Source organism: Simochromis diagramma, unplaced genomic scaffold (assembly GCF_900408965.1).
Source record: "Simochromis diagramma unplaced genomic scaffold, fSimDia1.1 OVJJ01000419.1, whole genome shotgun sequence".
NCBI classification, from domain to species: Eukaryota; Metazoa; Chordata; class Actinopteri; order Cichliformes; family Cichlidae; genus Simochromis; species Simochromis diagramma.
The window spans coordinates 1,095,341-1,114,125 of record NW_024387244.1 but is presented as its reverse complement, the minus strand read 5'-3'; the positions used below and the strand labels follow the sequence as shown (position 1 = coordinate 1,114,125).

Here is an 18,785-nt window from a genome sequence, read left to right as displayed (position 1 = left end):
TCCTCCCACTCATCCCCTTGTGGTTGCAGCAGATGGACGCCTCTCCTCGAGCCTGGTTCTGCTGGATGTTTCTTCCTGTTGGGTTTTTACTTCCCACCGTCACCAAGTGGTTGCTCACAGCGGTTCACATAATTCTTGGGGTATTCAAATCTTGCTTTTGCTTTGGTGTGAGGATACAGTGTTTTAGTCACCCCACGTTTATTTTCTGAAGCAGAAGTTGTGTTAGTGAGAATAAAAACTGAATTTCACTCACCAACACTGAAGCCCTAATGTCTTGGATAGTTTATACCACACAGAGTAATAATGTTGGTCAGATGGTCCATTAAAAGTGGTCCAACAGTGCAAACACAGTTTAATGATTCAAATTATTGGATGAAGTCTAGCAGATGCTGAACTTTGACCAATTATCCATTTAAATGAGCTGTAAAATACTATGAAACTAAAAAACCCTAAAATTTCGACTTACCCGCAGCAGCAGAGCCAAAACTACTGATAAAGGCCAAACTGTATTTTGTACCAGGCTCTCTCTGCTGTAACGTTTAGGATCAGAGTTGGTGGGGGGTCGACGCCTTTTTGGAGCCAGCCTCGAGTGGCTCCTAGTGGTACTGCAGTTTTACCTTCACTGCCGAGCTCCCGAGGGCGCCGCTTAATTGACAGCTAACAGTCTGCAAACCTTGTTGTGAGACGTTTATGTAGGAACTACTGTGTTTCCACTCAACTCCATCCATCAAGCACAGAAAGCACTCAGCTGACTGATATTACAGCTCAGCTGATGGGTGAATCATCAGTGTTTACATCCCGTCAATCCCAAGGCTCTCCATCTCAAGCTGTCTGCACAGCGATACGGTTGGCGGGTGTATCCGAGTGGAAACTGTTTCTACACTAAACTGCTCATATGATGGTTTGTTTTGTGTTCTTTTGAGTCATCAGCCATGATTTCTGGAGCGACACTGCTGCTACATTTTTCAGATGCATTTCTGGCACTCTGAGCACCGCAAGGCGAGCTCCATCAAGATTCATTATGTTCAAGAGAGGCAGGCATCTGCAGAACCGGGCGACTCGCACCAAAACAATGTGCATGGGTAAACAGCACTAGAGGCTGGGAGCAAAATATGTAAATAGGGTTTTACTGAGAACTGTCCCTTTAACTTTAAAGATGTTTTTGTTTACTCCATATCAAAGTTACGGCTTTTAGGAACGGGAAGGAAAATAAGACGTGACTGAGTTGGTCACATCTTTTTAGTCACATCGTAGAGCTTTGAACTCGAGGGCGAATCCACACACACACACACACACACACACACACACACACACGTTTAGATAATGACCGTATTAGAGGATAAATGGGCACTTGGTACTGCAGTAGCCTTTCAAGTGTGCTACAGGGAGGATCAGCAGACGTGCTACTGGCCAAATTATCATTCCAAAGTCTGAGAAGTAGCAAAGTCAATGACAGATTAAACTCAAACTGAGTCCACAGAGTGCTACTCGTTGTACACTTGAAATTAAGCAGCAGCTGAGTCGAATGTTTAAACTTCCAAAAACAGAAGCACAAAGTCGTCTGGCTTACTCATTTCCTGTTCTACCTTTGACTGTGGCGTGGCCTTATAGGAAGTGGAAAGAAATGACCCCAAGTTGAATTGTTTGTCAGTCAGATGGGTTTGTTTTCAGAGTTTCCTAACAATGCTGGGAGGGTGGGGGGGCGTGTGTGTGTGTGTGTGTGTGTGTGTGTGTGTGTGTGTGTGTGTGTGTGTGTGTGTGTGTGTGTGTGTCTCGACTAAATCCAGGTCAGCCGCAGTCAGATGACCCTCCTGATCGGGTCAGAAACATCCACCATCCAGATAAGGAGATGGGTGATTAAGACAAAAATAAAAAGACAGGAAATGTATCAGTTTTTTTAAAAAAGCATTTTGTATTAAATTTGTTGTGTCTGGATACAGAGAACGCACAAACACAATCCTATGTACACGAGTGAAAATAAAAACACTCACCACAGTCACAAGAGTGAAAATGCAACAAGAAAAGCACGTTTGAGTAAAATAAGAGCGACCGTTTCCAGGGCTCGTGCTGCTTTTTGGTGGATTTCAGAAGGAGTGAGATTGAAACTCGCCCTGAGATGAGGAGGATTTGGAGAAAATTGCATTTAAAGACAATTAAAGGATTTACTTCAAAGCCTTCCCAAAATGATGAGGCTGGGCTTAAATGAATCTAACAAATGAGAAGTCGTCTCACAATTAAACCGGCGAAGGACTAAAATGACAACAGCCACCACCTCTTCATTTTCACCATTAATGGGTTAGAACGATCACGTTCGCACCATTTTCTGAAGTGTTGTCCTGGAAAAAAAAAGAGTGCTTTTTAAGTAACAGCAGTCCCTTCTCTCCTCTCTCTTTGGCAGAGCTGCTGCAGAAGAAGTTAAAGTTGCAGCAATCCTATCTGGGAATGCACAGCGCTTATTACACGGCTCAATTTCCAATTCTCTCACAGGTACGCGCGCGCACACACACACACACACACACACACACACACACAGAATACAAAATGAGGCCGCAGCACAAAACAATCTCCCAGACAGGCTCAGTGATACAAAAACACACAGACAAAAAAAAAGGAAAGATGCCCATTATGCAAGGTTGGAGAGGGCTGTAGTAACTACTCATATACTCCTTTGTAAGGGAGAAACACAACATCATCTTTCACTCCATTAGAAGGACTGGCATCGCGCAAACAGAGACGTTATCCCCATCTCATCACACGAGGCTGCCGTGCGGTGAAATGGAGTGGCTGCTCGACGGAGGCCGGCTCCCAGCCATTACGCCACCCCGGAGCGGGGAGCGATAATTGCAGTGGGAGAGCACAATCAGGTGCTGTGTTTGTCTCTGCTCTAATCTCCGTGCTCTGCCCGGCGCTCTTCACAGACACGGCGCTGCAGTCTTTCATCTGCCTGCTCACTTTTTAGTTGTGATCAGTCAGAATTTGAGCTGCAGTTTTAGTGCTTTTAAGGATAAACGTGAGGCTCCCCAACCTGAAACACAGCTGACCCCGGACTAACGGCATCCGTTACGGCGAGCGGTTCGACCGAGTTGGCGCTTAATTCCCTTCTGACAAAATGCCAGAGCAATCTTTGCACCTGGTGCCACATTGTGCACCGCCCTCGCCGCCCGGCCGTGATTTTTCAGGCTAGATGAGCGTCCAGGCGGCGAGACATTCGAGTCGGCGCAGAGACGATCAACAACACGCAGCACGCTCAAATTCCTTCGAGTTTACATTCCCCCCATGACCCAAATACTTTGCCTTTGTTGTGGTGGCTATAAACCAGGCTATTGGAAGCAAATGTGGGTTTATAAGTGGCTCCCAAACAAAAAGCCAGAGTTCAGTGCATGATGGCGAGAGCCGCAAAATGCTGGCTGAGCAGGATTACTGCCGTCGTTCACGTGGTTTCACTACAGTACAGCGCTTGTTTGGGATCGAGTGCAACACTGCTTTCAGGAAAAGCAAACAGACAGTAAAACTTCTTTTTGTCCTTGGAAATTCGCTCTCTTCTCCTCGTTGTGCTCCCAGACCCACTTTTGTCCATTTAACAGATACAGCTGGAGGCCTGTGCCTGGTTTCTTGCCTTTTTGAAGCGACAGAGAGAAAGCGAGCCCTTGGAACGAAGATAAAATATGCTATTTAAGGCACAGTTGTCAAGGCTATGGAGATAAGAGCACGAAGTTTTACATTCATTAAAAAGAAGGCTGGAAAAAGAAATATACTTTGGACAAAGTTGCCAAGCGAATTTCGATGTTACAGTAAACGCAAACACAAACAAAGGAAAAAGAAAAATGTTCACGATCGTTGTCTCAAAAAAAGAAGAAATGCTTCGTGATGAGTCGAGGTAAACGAGCCTAACGCCGAGGCAGAGGTCAGAGGTTGCCTTCGTCGAGCATCTTATTGATCCCGTTACAGATCCTCTGCAGGTGGCCGCGATAAACCTCCGAGGGCCCGTACAGAGTCGCCAGGAAGTCACAGTCGGCAAAGTGATTGAAGACGTGGTTGACTCGCGAGTGGCTCTTGGCTGTCAGGTGGCGCTTGATGGCCTGGTGCAGCAGGTCGCGGCAATCATTCAAGATGGCGCTCATGACGCGCCGGTCAAAGGTGAACTCGATCTGGTGGAAACTGACCGCCGTCATGGCCAGAGTGTGGACCTTCTTCCTGCGAGGAGACAAGAGAGAGGAGACGCTGTCACTTTCTAATTCTGACCAGAGCAGCAGAAGTAAAAATAGAAAGTGCTGCCGCAGGAATTTCTCCAGAAAACTTTCACAACCCCCATATATTAGTTATAGTATTGTCCTGTGCAAAGCTCACATCTCCATGCTAATATAATAACCCGTCTCTGCACTGAGCGCTTGTGTCAGCTTTGCGTCCCTCCGAGCTCGGTTTTACTGGAAACACATAAACTGATGGAAATGTCCATTCCCTTAATTTGCTTCCATCAGCACACAGAAACGTCCTTTAACTGCACTTCTCCCCAGAATCACATCTTCAGTGTTTCACAAGGCTTCCAACCTCCTGACCAACAATATAACACGACTTGTACTTCGCTCAGACACAGTCGAGTAACCGATCGTTTATTGCAGCGATGAGGACTCTGCTGTAAGAGCCGCATCGCTTCATAAGAAAGAAAAAGAAATCAAAGGTAAAATGTAGCATCGCTGTTAAAGAACCAGCAGGTTGATAAACTTCTGATTTTGTACAGATATTATTCCAGCAGGTTCGTCTCTGACAAAACAAAGTGGTGATAAAATGACCTTCAAACACTGTCTGTGTCCAGAACAGAGGACGATCCCCATTCATGTCCTTTAAATAAATATAACTGGTGCTCATCTGTAGCATACGTAGTTGGTACATCAGCCAACACGGACCCTAACATGCTCACATACCAGGAAACTATAACATGGCTTTGAAGGAGAAGCAGCAAAGTTGGGCTTCGGTCTAAACTGCCTCGTGTAGACACGAGAGCGATAAATGACGGTCGTCACCTGAAGTTCTCCACCAGGATCAGCTCCTCACTGTTGAACTGGTTGTTTCTGTAGAGCACTCCCAGCTTCACCACCATCTTGATCAAGTTCTTGATGATCTTCTGGGACTCTTTGCGGTTGCGGGTGTACTCCTTGGTGACGCGGTACAGCTCGTCCAGCACTTCGCTGCTGGTGTCGTCGATGAAGAGGCTGGCCACGCTCTTGGTAGCCATCTTGCTCATCAGCTTCTTCTGCGCCTGCAGGGCCAGGCTCTTGGTGCTGAAGGAGTCCATGGTCAAGTCTGGGTCGAGAAGAGACAGAGAGAACATGCTATCAAGCCACAGTCTTATCGATAAACCCCCATCAACGTGAAAACATCTTGAAAGTTTTCTAAAATTGGCACAAATTGAGAAATAAAACAAGAACCGTTTCTTAGATGTCCTCTTTGACCTTCTCATATCAAAAGCAAAATGAGCCAAGAATACCACACTACCAACACACAATGTGTGAAGATATAGCATCGTCGAATTCTGTTTAAACTGCGGGGCCGAGAACTGTCCGCTTTATCAGATAATGAGCCGTGGCAGCTGTCAAATTAGTCCCAGCAACCCTCTGGCTCGGTGCCTGCAAGGTAGTTAGAGAAGAATGTGTCATTACGCGTGTGGGAGTAAAGTCAGTTACATCCCGACCACGCAAAGCAGGCAAAGTAATCCGAACGTCTCATCAGCTGAATGCACTGACGAAACAAGGCGAGCAGGAGGCAGACAGAGCCCACTCTGCACATGTGTGGATTCATTTATGTATGTCGTTTCTGAGTATGTTTGTGTGGCAAGTGGGGTGACTCAGTGAAAGGCTGCGCCCGTGATAGATAGAGGGGGGGTCATCGGGTCTGCCGGCTTTCAGAGCCTCGCAGAGGGGAGCGAGCGAGAGCGCAGCACGCCGTATCGTTTCAGCAGCCTTCTGCAGGTCACTTCTTTAGGCTTGAACAGTCTCCTTTTAAAGCAATAAAGCAACAAAAATCTATTTTCCTGAGCACTCCCTCTCTAACTTTCGCAGATCTCCAAGGGTAACCTCAGAGCGCACGAGCGTAAACAGGCACCGCAGTCATTTTCCACGCCTGCCTTATAATGCAGGGGGAAGAATGAGGGTGAAGGAAGGGGCATCTGTGTTACGAGTTTCATTTTGTTCGGACATGTTCAACATTTTTAGAGGTTCGCACTCTCAGAAATATATAGAAAGGAACTCTAAATGGAACTGAATACTGTGTTTGGCTTTACTAAAACAGTAAACAGACATAATCGTTGCAATCTGAGCTTCTCTCTCTACTTTAGGTCTCATCATGCCTGCATGCTGAGTGCGTTTGAGCCTCTCTTTGAAACCGTTGGCCCTCATTGTGTTTATAAAGTGAGTATAAGTGATGGTGAGATGTACGAGCGCAGTGCAGAGTGTCCACTCAGTGCCTCAAAAACCCAAAGAAGCGTTTTATTCAAGTTACTGACCTATTTTATGGACACTAATTTAATTTCAGCACAGTGTGAGAGTCTGCTGCAGTTTCTCTCCTCTGCTCGCCGTTTCACTGGGGCTCGTGATGGAGGGGTCGGGCGGACGCCGCATCATGTAACATATTAACGAATCCACAAGGAAGAAGTGGGACAATGGCAGGAATTTATTTCTAAGTCTAAACCTTCATATAATAAAGATCCAGATCAGGGTTTGATTTTTTTTAGCCACTTGAGACAATAACATTACTCAGTCGGTTTTGGTGTTTAGATACCAGACATGACACGTGCTGGGCTCAGCGCTGGCTTCACTGCATCATGTCAGTGGTCTCTGCAGTTTAATAGATCGTTAGGGCTACTGGGAAGAAACCGCAGCAAATCTAAGCTGTATTTACAAACAGAGCTACAGACTGTTAAAATGCACACCTGACGTGAATCTGAAGGGAAACCTGCCAAGAAAGACTTTCCTCCTGTGGACTTGATCCAAACTCCAGTGTACAGTATGCTGTGTAGCAGAGATGCACGTGTCATCGTTTCCTCCGCCTGTTGGCTGGGCAGGAAGTGGTCACAGCGTGCAGTTAAAACGTGTCAATCTTTGCACGCTCAGATTAGGAGCTCTTGCAGGCGCTGTGGTCACAGTGGCGTCGTAATGTGTTTGCGCCTTTGGACTGAAATCTCTCACCTACTGTTTGATGGATTTCTATAGAAATCCATCAAACTAAATGCTCAAAATTCCTGGAGGTTCTTTAAAAATGTGTCTTTTTGGGAATATTCATGAAAATATGGTACAAATATTGCTGGTCCCTAAAAGATGAGTGCACAGCATTTCACAATCTAATACAGCACCGCCATCTGTACTCATTAGCAGACGTCACGTTTCCTACATCATTATGAACATATAGCCAAACTATTAGTCTTTAGATTTTCTGCCTCATAAATGTTTAATATTACTTAAATCTAAAGGCACCGATTTATTTTCAGTGTTTACTGCCGGGTATGTGCCGTGAAAACATGCAAAGAGTCTCCTTTGCTGCAGTTTGGCTGCAATTTATTTCCTAATAATTATGTAAAATTATTCTGCCGTAAACAGAGCTCTGTAAACAAACACACAGGCGCCTCGGTTTTACATAAATAAATATTCTGATATACAGACAGGTGACAAACTAAACCAATAATGTGAAGCGTCACCTACGCGGGGACTGAAAACGGATATGAAATTGTTCCGAGCGATCACCTTCATCCTGATGAGTCACGGTACAGCACGAGGGGAGTCGGGGAACAGCTTGATGAGTATGAAGACGATGTTGGTCATATGCTTGGCCTTTGCAGTCGCTAGATGTCAACAAAATTGAACATGTCTGGAAGATTTTGGCCCGACGTGTTAGACGGCGGTTCGGCGACCCCGTCGTCAAAACACCAAATGACAGAATACGTTTCAGAAAAGAGCCGAGGCTTTGAGAGCCGAGCTGTAAATGAAGCTGCAGCGGTGTCCTGACACGTTAATGACACACTTTCAATTTAACGTAAATCACCCAACAAAGATTTCTCCTGTACCGCCATCTACGCTGTAGATATGCCAAAACCCAACCACAAACCCTCACATAACCACACCCGAGCGACTGACTGGGTTTCTCCTGCAGACGGTTTTTTGAATGGTCAGGAGAGGATGGAGCGACTCAAAGGCGGAAATCCCACCTTCACGCACGAGAGTAACGGTGCCAACAGCGTTTGCCACTGACGTAGGATCAGCCTGAGGCAACGTTTCAGTGCAGATGTACGAATCAAGCTGAGCTTGTAGGGTCGAGACTGAAACCTCAGCACATTCTGCTACTGAAAAGTGTCCAAAACAAGAAGCACCGAACGTTGGCACTCCACTTTTGGCTCCTTTTTACTTTTAGTTTAAACTTTAATACTTTAAATCTAAAATAAGAAAAATCATTTTGTCTCAAGAAAAACTGAAGCTAAAATCTTTTTGGAATATAATAATATCTTGGATTGTGAAGACTGCTATAGTCTGATGAAGACAAAGGTCAAGTGTCAAACTTTGACTTTTCTGGGACTAAAACAAACAAAAACAGCTAAATTTAGTTCCCATCAAACCACCTGAGAAACAGCTGATTAAAAATGCATCATAACCTTTGACCCCTGTGCTTGTAAAGCGTGAAGGTAAAAATTCTGCATGGCTTCATTAAATATACTGAAAGCGAGCTGATTCTGAAAGACTGGTGCAGGAGGCAGCGACTGGTTTGTGTCCAGCTAAAACAAATCCAGGTCGTTTTTGTCGGCTGACTAATCGGCTAATAAACTTATTTTCGTCCGATTGTGTAAACTGATCGCACAGCAAAAAAAAAAATGACAATGACTCGGCCAAATGCGAGGATTAGTGGAAAACAATGCGCATAAAAATGAGGCAAACAGTCACACCCTGTATAAATCCTCTGACGAGCCGCACGTCGCCGAACGCGTGGCTGCTGCACTGAAACAAATGTCCCGTTCGCATCATAAGTGATTACTCTTCACGCCATACGTCTCCACGTTAAAGAGGATTAACTGTAAACAAATACATGAATGGCAAATTGCCTCTCCGTAATAATCCGGATAACGTGCACACAAAGCGTGAGAGGTGCAATTAGTGCAGCCGACGCAGAGCGCTGACACATCCCTGCTGGGTGACTTGTGACGTTCGTTGGTACTGGAAGGTAGCGCATCTGCTGCCTGCTACAGCGTGTGACTTTCATTCCTCCCTTCCTCTCTCTCTGCAATGCCTCTCGAAGAATATCAATAAGACTCCTCGGAGAGAGTGTCAGCAGGATGCTTCCCAGAGAGGAGCGAGGAGAGGCAGAGCCGGGGTGGAGGTTTGTTGTACATCAACCCTGAAACATGCAGGAAATAACTGTGGGCGTTAGCACGAGGGGTCATTTATATACCGTCTCACGCCAAATCTAGTTTTCGCAGCGTCTTGTTGCAGGCGCTGGACATTTAATCGGGCCTCTCGCCGCGCCGATCAAGGATCACTGGCAGATCCCTATCGACCGCTTCGTAACTCTAAACTTGCCGTGCTACGCTTGTTACAGAAAATCCTGCTCTGATGCAACGCGTGTGAAACGGATAAGATGAGAAAGACACTAATGGTCAGAGTGAGAGAAAAACCCAAACAAACAAAACCTGAACTTGGAATCTTTATTTCTATGCAAGTGACAACTGGAAGAAAAGAAACGTCACTTTGTCCTGTTGACACGAGTTAATCACAGAGGACGGCCTCCACAGGAGATGCACTTATCAGAACACGCGTCTGCATCAGCCTCCATCCTCTCTCTGCCTCCGCTGATGGATGTACGAGAGTTTTGAAAAGTGCAAATGGATAATGGGCAGACGCCGTTTTCAGGCTCAAGGGTGATTTCATGGCGCTCATTAAATTATACTTTTGCTGCAGATCTGAGGCGTCGTAGCTGTCGACTCTCCGAGGCCTGCCAACGAGCTGGAAGAGGAGGAAGGCAAGAAGTGGGGAAGGGTGGAGGGTTCGCCTGTCGTACAATTCAAATGTCTGGCTCTCAGCATTGTCTGCCTCTGGCTTCACTCGAGGCTTAAGAGTGACAAACAGACTCCTGACACTCTTATCTCGAGGACGGAAGGATATCCTCACTCCGGCTCTTAGTCCCCGCCCAAAGCTAAAGGTTTCACGAAAACATGCTCTCAAGGGACAAGCGATGAAAAGGTTTTCGATTCAAATCCTATTTTTCTTCTGTGACTCTGCTGCATCAAAGCGCTTAGTGCCAAATCTAAATGGCTTGTGAAGCGCGGCGGCGTCCAGGGACAGCCCGCCAACCCCAACACGGCGTCTCTGTAGTATTTAGAGGCAACATTTTAACGGATTTAAGGCAAAACAAGACATGACAGCGGCAAATCCTGCTGAGTATTGTGGCAAAGTGTACGAGCCACAGTCATCAGTGCACGCAGACATCAGAGGAACAAACATCTGTTGGCTCACACACGTTACTGATAGGCCGACTTACTGAGCAGCTGAACATGAAACAAAGACAGATTGCAGCAGCCGAGAGCTCAGCACTTATAATTGCAGCAGTGAGACAAGTCACAAACTCATATACTCACTCAAAATGAGCTGCACTCGCTCATATAGACACTGAGCAAAAATCTCAAAGCAAAGATGACTCATGGGAAATGAAACCAGACCCCACAGAGTGTCGGATTGATGTCTCGAGACAATAAGGGAGCCTGGGTAATGAACCCAGGGACGCTCCCGCCTGCAGGTGCAGACAGGCCTGTCAAGCCTGCGTGGCAGCCTGGCTGAAGGATCGCGGTGACGAGAAGCTGTGATGACTTTTAATAATAAATAAAAAAAAAAATGACCTCCCCCCCCCCCCCACACTCCTCAGAGGACTATTAAAGCCGGATAGCCACCTTTATTATCTACATTTAATTTCCTTTGTTTGAGTTTCAGGGCAGGTGAAAGCACTGTCTGCAGTGGAGACGCGGCAGCTAAAAGCTTCTCCAGGTCATATGGGAAAGAGGAATAAGTGGGATGACAACTCCTACTGGCTGTCACTTTCAGTTAGTGTTTCTGTAATGTGGCCACTGTGACCTTTTACACTGATACAGAGAAGACGAGCTGTAAAGACAGCAACAAGATCTTGATGTAGTGGCTACAGCCTCGACGCTCCCAGTTACCAAACAAATGCCACAATTTAAAATACTTTTTTATCACTATAGTTGGATTTCATTGTATGATGACAGAAATAATAACTCATCGAGCCGAATGAATGTGTCATCACTAAAGCTCCCATTTTTTTCCCCTTAAAGGAGGCCAAAGGTCACAAGGACTAACCCCCAAAAACATATGTAAGATGTTAGTAATCATATTAGCATCGGCTCATATCAGAGCCAATGCAAACATCTTACACGCGCTCTGTCATCGTCGGCATGCCGTCGCCCATTTTTGGGGTTGCCATTGCTAGTTTTGCATTTTGAAACCAGATGTGCCGACTGAGAGATGGGTCAGACTCGCAGCACAAATTTGGCTTCCGGAAGCGAAGGACTATGGGGATGCAACCGAAGAAGGCGCGCTTGTGTGCAGCACACCAAACAAAAAGAAAACCCAAGATAACAAAACGCAAGCATGCGTTGCATAGGCCGAATGCTAACTGGCTGGAAAAACAGCATTAAAACAATATTGGTATAACTGCCTGAAGAAGAGGAAAAACTAAAGTACGTTTGTTTGTGATGCTGCCCCCTGGTGGCAGTAAACAGCTATAACGGTGCTGGACCGAAGCATAACCACGTCACTCCTTGACCGTGAAGCCGCTCATTAGCATTTGTGAGCTGTCAAAGACAAGTCGTTTACCGAGGTCGTGTAGTTGTTGGTTTTTCGCAAACACGGATATTGCCCCCTGGTGGCCATCAAAATGTATTAATTTAAACTTAATTGTTGCCTTCACTTTTCAGGCCTGGAATCTGTGTCTATATTTTATTCCATCCATGGTTTCAGTGGCATTTTTAAAAAGAAGATCCTGAACCTTATCAGAAAGCGATACTTGTAGCTGAAAAATAATGTAAAAATAATTTGTCCCAAAAATCTAATATCTGTCAGGCTCCGATTCCAATGAGCCCAACGAAAAAACAACAACAACAACAAACAGTTTAAGTGTAGAATTTCAAAATATGCAACTTCCAAATTTATAAAACAAAGAAAATTTACAAAATCCTCACAGTAGAAACAATCACTGTTTAACTTAACCTGAGGTCTGGTGCATTAGTGATGGCACCCCAACCCTAAAACTATCACAATAGACAAACAAGTTCTAAAGAAATTTCCATAGAGGCCCAAAAACTGGAAATCTAACCAAAACTATTTACATTTCCCCAACAAAGGGGATAATTATTGACATTATTTCAGCATTATTTGATTTGCACGTGTTGTTTTATGGTCCACACGTGCTACTTGACACAAACATGTTTTTGGCTTCTGGCTGCTCACATGTAGGATGAAACCAACATGATACGAGCGCAGCATTGCTTTTCCAAAGGGGAGCGTTGTTCAGGATCCAGGCTGCAGCCTCAGCATCTGCTATACTCACCTGTCAATCAAACTAAAGCTGAGGTGTGACAGGTGAGAAAGAGGTGGAAATTGGATACACCTGTAGCTACCGCCCACTCTAACCCGTGGCGTTGTGCCTCACGAGGAAGAGGAGGTCACAGCTACCAAAATACCACCACTTTAATACCTGCTGCCAATCTAGACAGCTTGTTGGATGCTGATAAGAGCCAGCATAAAGAGAAAAACCAGTGAAAGATGTGTTTCTACACTGCTTGGCCACCAAAAGTTGCTAAAAAAGCTTTGGCAGAGTCTGTAGAACTTTCCATGACACTTCATCCTCTAAGTGATTGGTTGATGGCAGCAGAAAATGTCACGACTTTCATGCTCTTCAGGGATCGCTAGTCACATGGATTGGGGCACTGTGACCCTGAAAAAGACAACTCCATCAGCAGAGAAAAATCTTCACCACTTCAGGATGGAGGCGATTACTGAAGAGACATAAATCATACTGAATTGTGCACAACAACAAAAACAGCCCCATTATCTGCTCTCCACTGCATCACGTGTCGATAATTACCTCTGGCATTTCTCACTAACTATTTTTATCTGCTGCGAACACAAAATAATGCGTCCAGGTGTATTAAACACAGGAAGACTCTTTCCCGGTTTTAAGTCTCACCTTTCCAAAAGCATAAACCTCGCCGAGCATGCAAGTGACCTTTACCACATCCTCTACCACTCCAGATCGCTCCTCTCCTGTCATTTCCTGCTGTAGTCGTCCAAGTAAAATAACAGATGCCACAAAAAGACAAAAGGTGCTGCAAACAGGATCGATATTTTTATCGGTTTTTTTATGAATAGCAATTTATTCTTAAGAGTTTTTAGTCTTATTTGCTTTTTTGGAAAAATATTTTTTGTTGCTCTCCAACTGGTTAAATAGTTCATCCATTCAGATTCAAACCAGCAATCAAAAAGCACTTGATTGCACAACTGACGGCATTCAGTTTTTAATTCAGGATTACTTACTGGTTATTTCCAGTAATCAGCAGTTAATTGTAATATTAGAGCAGCAGTGCAAGGTTAATGGCTGCCCTGCATTTTGCATTACAGTCGAGCATCAACATAAGGAGCGGAGTCGAGACTTCTTCGACACAACAAAAAATCTGCATGATAAGCATCACAAAGCATTTATTGCACGGCTGCCGGACTGGACTGGACGGCGCCCTGCTGTGCACACACTGGTGTGTTGTATTTGCTTTCTTGCTTCTGGTTAAACTTCCACAAGTTATTAAAAAAGATGCATCCAGTGTACCAGCGTTTCCATTTAAAAGCCTCGTAAAACTGCAGAGCTGTAAGAAAAACAAAGTGTCAGGTTTGGGGGGGAAAACCCCCAAAACATTAACGATGTCATTAAATTGATTTTTGTGTGGCAAACCTTGAATGAACGGGAAAAAAAACAAAGACTTCTCTACACAGTCTCCGCAGCTGTATGATATAATCTGTCTCCACTCTGAGATACAATAGACAATCCAGGTTGTTATATAAGGTACATCCGTGCTTTGTGTTATGAGAGTAACCACTCAAATGAGCTCCAATGGAGCCACTCAACTGTTGGGGGAATCAACAGCAGGATTTCAGGACAAGTGAACGCTGCAATTTCATCTTTCATCAACTTTTGTAGTGTTTGTCTCGCTCTTCTCTTGAGGTGTTGCATAACAGAGGAGGTGCTGACTGCTAATAGAGCCAGAGCTGGGAGCATTGTACGTGCTAACAGCTGTATGTCTGCGTAATGATGCTCTCTCTGCTCGCACTCATCCAGCTCAGCAGTGCTGACATGAAGAGCCATAATTGCACGCAGAACACGCGGACGGGGGCACATACATGCAACATGCATGCTTTGAATGGCGAGCCCTCTGCTTCCCACACAGTCATCTCTGAAGACTTGTGCAGATTTGCTGAGAAAGGAAGCAATCAATGCCTTTCGCTCAGAAACCGTACTCCAACCCACCCCCCATTTTCTTTTCTTTTTAACACTTTCCTCAGATCTGCCAGAGCCCGCTCAACAATTAATAATTAACGCATCGGCACATAATGGATCGGAAATTAATAATTCAGTCTGCCGATATGGACTAAAATAGACTAAAGGCTAAGAGCAGTCTGCTGTGGAGCAACAGGTTCAGGCAGACACGTGGGATACGGATAAAGGGTGGGCCGTCAGCGCATACAGTAAGAGACAGCAACTGCGAGCTGCTGGCAATAATTTAGGAACATCAGTCAGTGTTACGCATGTGTAATAAGGCTGGGAATACAGTCGCTGCCGCGCTGCCTGGGGGCCAGCGCAGCACTCACTGACAACATTTGTTCTTGCATTAAAATGCATAAGTGGGTAGTTGTTTTAACTTAGAGCCCAGTTAATTTGGACCAACGTGCAAAGAGAAAGACTGGCAACAAATCCAGAGGGAAAAACAGCCCGCTTGTTACTTCGCTTTAACTGGCGTGTTTCAGTTTCAATTCTGTATTATTTATCACGTTAACACCGCTGCAAATAATGCAGGACATAATCAAGCTGCTCGTGCTGTGACTGATGTCCGGGCCTGTGACATTTTAATTAAGGCCACCATAGGAGTACGACACATTATGACTAATTTGCCTTACCTCAGAGCCCAGAGAGCATAATTTGCTAACTTGATGTTTAATAAAAGGAGCGCGCCTGGCTGCAAGAACAGCAGGGCTGAGGATTAGTGAAAACAGAGGGGTCACCGGCACGAGAGGATATGATTGTGACATAACTGATACCGTCCCTCGCTGCCTTTATTTCAGGTAACGTCACGATATTTTCAGGTCATACAGCTCTGGCCTTTCATGCAGAATCACGGGTTTTAGCGGCCACCTGCGTGCTCGGCTGAGCGTCGCAGGCCAGTAAAAGAAAGGTCAAACACCTCTCTTGTCTTGTTAATGAGTTACCATGGCGTCTCCTCAGCAGGACCAACAGTGTCTCTGGGATTACTGCCACAGTTTCATGCACTGCCCTTAATAACACTGCATGGGGAATGTAGAGCAACGTGACTGCTTTGTCCTGCTCGACAAGACACGCAAAGGAGGAGATGCGCACAGATAGAGTTACATGGAAACACAAACAGACGAGGCTTACCAGCGTCTGCTTAATCCTGCTGGGAAAGCTTTATATATTATTGATTGTCTTTCAAAAATCATACAGTATAAAAAAAACAATGAACACAAAAGCCACGATTAATGAGGAAAACATTTATAGTTCTTAAAACCTGCCATCAGTTATTCTGCGGCTGTCTGTAGCAATGGAAGCCAATATGATTACTTTACAGCTATAACTTATGATTATTCTCATTATTGATTGTTACACTGATTAACCAATTCATCTTGCATACAGCAAAACCTCAAAAATAATGATCCCACTTCCCAAACACTGGAGGTGGTTTTGCTTTGCATGACCAGTGCACAACCTGCTGCAGGCTTTCATTTAGAAAATGAAGGCAATCGCTTCAGGGATTTGTGGAAAGGTTATGACCTGTTATTGGAAAATAGTCCAGAAAAATGCCCATCGTCATTTCTAAAAGAGTAAGAGGAGACAAATATAGCCAATTAAATATGCAGTTTAGGAGGATTTAAAGGCACAGCCTCCACCTTTCCCTTTTCAAAAACAGCAGGTGTTGAAATGAGGTCCTGCAGTTACCCTATTGTTCATTCTTCCTCGGCTCACTTGTTGCAGTTGCCACCAACAACGAAGCTACAAAGGAAGGCTTTGCGACTAAAAGACAGCAGGTCGAAAAATGCCAAAGCAGTTTTGCTTGCGCACGGAGAGACGGACCTCCGAGTCCTAACCCAAGGCCATATTTCATTTTACATGCCTTCTGAGGCTGAGCGTGGTAATGTGTGCCGCCACTGCACAGTGAAGCTATTCATCCACCCCCGGCCTTGTCATGGAGAAAAGCTTTGCAATGTAAACACAGCAATGTGTTACAAAACGTGCGTGTTAGAGGGTTTTTCCCACAGTTTTGATTTTGATAAGCTGAGGATTAGACTGTGAGGCTAATGCATAACTGTTGCACATCTCTCCTGACCTCCATACGCATCTGTGTCCTTCACTGCATTGATGAAGAACCGTTGCCACTGCACTTCTTGGAGTTCTTTAAAAATGACCTATTGACAGTCACTCTTCCACTGGGACAATTTCTGATGAGGCTTCAGCAAACAGTAGCTGGATCGATTGAAGGCCCAGATGCAGCTCTCCAGTCCTTTGTCAGGTATTTGCAGCCTCCCCCCTCACTATTTCTTAGTTTTTATTTTTAGGTCTGCCACTTCTGCTTTTGCCCTCCACGTGCCTCAGACTTTTTAAGGACTCACTGCAGACCATGTGGAGATAAGGCAGGTTTTCAGCTAATCGCTCCTGCGGCATCAAAACTACCATTTTGAAACTGTGTTTAACAAATGATGCGTTTTTGCAACAGGCTGTTAGTAACAAAGTGCCCAAAGATACCATTTAAAATTGGTTCTCTGCCAAGTTGTCGGTCACGTGTAGACACAATACTGGTTTGTCCCTTGATTTTGGTTCCTTTTTTGTGGTTGTATGATTCACAAGTGGTTCAACAAAAAGGTACAAGGACTGGGCTTAAAACGCAGCCAGTATCCAAAGGAGAACTGTGAAAGATTACAGGAAGGCACAGGTCCTTGTAAACAAAATGATCATGGACTTTTGCACAGTCCCACTGTAGTGTGTACAGTATGGTTACTAATAAACGTTAATGTCTTCCTATTAAATCCAGCAAACACGGTCTAAAGCCGCACAAGTCTGAAACATGGGCGGCTGGCAGAGTACACCACCCCCACAGTCAGAGCTTCAGCGGTGCTTTCTCATCACCAATCAATGACTAATAACAGCATGATCCTAATGATCCTCCGCGTGGAGAAGCACAAACTCGGTTTATCTTTCATTTCTCGCACCGCGTCCACATCTTATTAAACCAACAACCCGAGCGACTCGCTTCGGAAACGGTCCGTTAGCCGCTAAATCTCTTATCAGACGCTAAAGTATCCCAATCACGCACGAACTGATTGGCCGTTACTTCCGCTGAGCTCGAGCCAAACATGGAGGCTGTCAAACACGTAAAGAAACGCAGAAAACAAAAACAGCTCTCATCAAGTCCGTGTTTGTCCGAGGAGAGGAGGGGGAGCTGGTTCAACCACAGGCCGCTGGGAGGTCTCATTAAGAACTGGTCGGCCGTTGAGGTGGGACTCACCTTACTCAGCTTCACGGGGACACGGTCAGCCAGATGACAGCGAGTTAGTACTGTGAGCGAAAAGAGTTCATCCTGGCAGAGCAGATGAATTCACTTCACAGCATATTCAGGTTTTCTTCCACTCGTTCTGCTGCGTGTCGGCCGTGAAACGTCCTCGCTGCTGTTCAATTCAGGTTTTGTTCTGTAACCGTGTCCTCGGCACAGATGTGTAAATTATTGAACGCGTGTTTTCTTCCCTCGGCTGCTGCGATCAGTTACCACAGTTTGCTGTAACTCGATTCCTCCCACTCGTAAAAAAAGTTTCAAACTTGAGGGGCACTTGGAAATCACCAGATTGATGTGGGCTCGGACCAATGGAGGAGCAACGAGGGGGAGTGGTCCAGGCCCAATCAGGCCGAAAGAAAAGGGCCATTTACAGCCAGCGCAGTCCCTGCCCCCGTGCAGGGCTTCCAGTAATTATCCTCGTCCAGCTCCCACTCCCAAGGCTGAAAGTTTCCCAGAGGAAACGGTGTTAGGGGAACAATGAGCAGGAACTGTGGGGAGCAACTTTTCTGTCAGGGTCAAAATAATAAATAGCCTATAATGTGCCTTTTTAGCCTGCGTTGGTGCTTCTGGTGACAGTTTTGCAGACAAAATGTGCTAAACGCTGCTGAGAGCAGGCTGTTGGGATAATGATCCTGATGTGAGAGAGGGGGAAACTATCAGCGGATGTTTTCGGGACAGGGGAAGTGTTTCCCCGTCTGTCTAATGAGGATACAGAAATTCCCAAGGTCATGTCCGTTTTGGATTGTTATGTTAAGACAATAGTTTATTTTATATATATGATGTAGGCCTGATACTCTCGCACTTGCAGTGCTATGTTCAGGAAACCCTTTTTCTTTTTTGACAGCCAGGTGTGATTATTGAGGCGTTATCTTACTGAGCTACAAGAACATTTTTGTATAATCTCATTTACTGTAAG

The 18,785-nt window shown here is 45.2% G+C and overlaps 1 protein-coding gene across 1 annotated transcript; it reads right to left on the bottom strand.

Annotated features, from left to right (window-relative positions):
- Window positions 1-2,077: 2,077 nt before the first annotated feature.
- tnfaip8l1 (tumor necrosis factor, alpha-induced protein 8-like 1) lies at window positions 2,078-18,583 on the bottom strand. Its single transcript, XM_040052837.1, has 3 exons — window positions 17,825-18,583; window positions 5,022-5,301; window positions 2,078-4,194 (listed from the first exon to the last, which is right to left on the bottom strand). The coding sequence occupies exons 2-3, from the start codon at window positions 5,291-5,293 to the stop codon at window positions 3,906-3,908; spliced, it is 561 nt and encodes a 186-aa protein (XP_039908771.1). The 5' UTR covers window positions 5,294-5,301; window positions 17,825-18,583; the 3' UTR covers window positions 2,078-3,905.
- Between the last annotated feature and the right edge of the window lie 202 nt (window positions 18,584-18,785).

Excerpts from the sequence above, each read along its gene's own strand:
- tnfaip8l1 (XM_040052837.1), bottom strand. The coding sequence starts at position 5,293 with ATGGACTCCTTCAGCACCAAGAGCCTGGCCCTGCAGGCGCAGAAGAAG. Across the intron at positions 4,195-5,021 it reads ATCCTGGTGGAGAACTTCAG|GAAGAAGGTCCACACTCTGG; the intron begins GTGACGACCGTC and ends GTCTCCTCGCAG.